The 2,353-nt window shown below is 38.7% G+C and overlaps 1 protein-coding gene across 1 annotated transcript; it reads left to right on the top strand.

Moving 5' to 3' along the window:
• Positions 1 to 2,353, top strand: LOC113015314 (butyrophilin subfamily 1 member A1-like). The gene is made up of 5 exons (XM_080295861.1): positions 1 to 99; positions 189 to 198; positions 741 to 1,082; positions 1,734 to 2,015; positions 2,343 to 2,353. Exons 1-5 carry the CDS (start codon positions 1 to 3, stop codon positions 2,351 to 2,353), a joined length of 744 nt encoding a protein of 247 aa, XP_080151987.1.

Below are 2,353 nucleotides of genomic sequence, written 5' to 3'. Positions count from 1 at the left end.
ATGTCTGCGATGTCATTGCCGGCAGGCGATGTTGTACCGGGGGAGTCTGCCGGGCGATATCTCTTCGATGACAGCGTCTCAATTTTGGTCGGGGAGGATGTACTGTGGGCCTTCTTCATTACTAAATCTTGAAAACAGCGGTCGATGTAATCTTGGAGAGCGTCTAAACTCTCCCCGTTGTCATCCAGGGTGTTAAAGGTGATAGGATAGATGATGTTAAATATGACAATTGATTAGTATATTTGATAATACTGAAGCTTGAAAAACCTTTGTTAAACTCTATGCTACCATTTGCTTTTTTTTCTCCGCCGGAGATTTTTTCTCCGCCAAAATCTCCGGCGTCTGACGTCACCTACAACATGGGTCGCTTACCTTGTCCGTCACTTACCTGCGTCTCGTCTCCCAGAACTTCTTTTCTTTCTATTTCCAGAGCACCAGGATGTTTCCCCAGTATGGCCAGCTCATCTTGAAACCTCAGTTATGTTCTTTGTTTTTTCACCATTCTGTGATCCTGCTCCTTCTGATAGATATTAAGACAGGTAACTTCTACACAAACCTCATCAACTAATTTGAATACTTTAAACTCAATATAAAGTTAAACAAGGTTTGAAGATATTTCACGATTTTGCACATATACATCAGCACAATAGAAATAAAATTAAACAATCAAGAGTCAGCTGCAAAGAATCCACAAACATTAATGTGACTGTAAGATATAAACTTTGTCCTGTGCTTTTCAGGTCAGTCTGAGACAGTAACACCATCTCAAACAATAATCACATTAGTTGGTGAGGATGTCATCTTACCATGCCACCTAGAACCTCCATCAGGCGCTGTTTCTGAGATTCTGGAGTGGGGGAGACCTGACCTGGATCCCAGATTTGTCCATGTGTGGTACGAGGGCCAAAACCATCTGGTTAATCAAAACCCATCTTACAAAGGAAGGACATCACTGTCCACTGACAAACTGAAGCAGGGAGACCTTTCACTGAAACTCACTAGAGTCAAACACTCTGATAATGGCAGATACAGATGCTTTTTTCCCTCAGAGCACAAAGAATCTATCATTGAACTTCTTGTTGGTAAGTTGACATTTTTCAGTACACTGTGAGATACAAATTGATGACAAATTAAAGGAAAAACTTTAACACACAGTAAAGTGATCCTTACAAAGATGTCTCTTTATATGCCGTGGGGACCATTTGGCTGTATAGTTACATGAAACTGTTGCAGTTAATATAAAGCTGTTTTAAGTAATCAACTTTATCCAGTCCAGTCTTTGCTGGTTTTTTCCATTATTTTATCACACACCAGTCACTTTGTCCTTTACCAACTACAATGGTGCATATATTTTTTGATTTTTGCATTACCGGTATATGGCAGGAAATAAGAAGGTTGATCCTATGCAGGTTTTGAATATTTTTGAAAATAATTTATCTTAGTTTTCCATCTTCATCCTAATAGAGCTGTGTACACTATGACCTTGTGTGAAACTGGCAATAGCACCATGGCAGTTTCTTGAACTGTGACATTTTCTAGCAACAGTTCAACCTTTATTTTCCAGCTGGAAATAAACAATTTTCAGAAGTAAATTATTGTTAGAACATATAACTCTGCACAGTACGCTTGGAGGGAACCTTTATCCAAACTGATTAAACCATTTTTATTGCTGATATAATTGACCAGAAACACTGTGCTCTGTAAGAACACATTCTTCTCTTTGGCATCCTCAGGCTCTCTTTCATTACCAACAATATCAGGAATCAACATAAACACCAGCAGGGTGGTGTTACAGTGTGAGTCTGCAGGCTGGTATCCAGAGCCTGAGCTGCTGTGGTTGGACGGTGAGGGAAACCTCCTCTCTGCTGGACCTACAGAGACCCTCAGAGGTCCTGATGACCTCTACACTGTCAGCAGCAGAGTGACTGTGGAGAAGAGACACAAAAACAGCTTCACGTGCAGAGTTCAGCAAAGGGATATGAAACAGAGCAGAGAGACACACATACATGTTTCAGGTAAATTGTATTTCTTTTAATCTTTAGAAATATAAATAAAAGCAAAATTTGATTTTTTTTAAAATGCTATAGTTAATTGATTGCACTAAAAAGATCATTATCAAATCTTAAAACTGAAAAAAGATGTTTCCAAATGGACACAAGCAACAATATTTAAAAATCTCTATAATTTAAAAAGAACCCAGTGGAACATCTGACAGTGGATGTTTGGACATAATTGTTTGTTTTTTTTAAATACCAAAATACCTCTCTATGGAAGGGGTGTCTTTTTGTTTTGTTTTGTTTTTTCCACTCTGTGATCTGAAGACCCTATGTTATGTGTACCAGTTCAAGGATGA

Source organism: Astatotilapia calliptera, chromosome 22 (assembly GCF_964374335.1).
Source record: "Astatotilapia calliptera chromosome 22, fAstCal68.1, whole genome shotgun sequence".
NCBI lineage: Eukaryota > Metazoa > Chordata > Actinopteri > Cichliformes > Cichlidae > Astatotilapia > Astatotilapia calliptera.
This window is presented reverse-complemented; position numbering and strand designations above follow the sequence as displayed.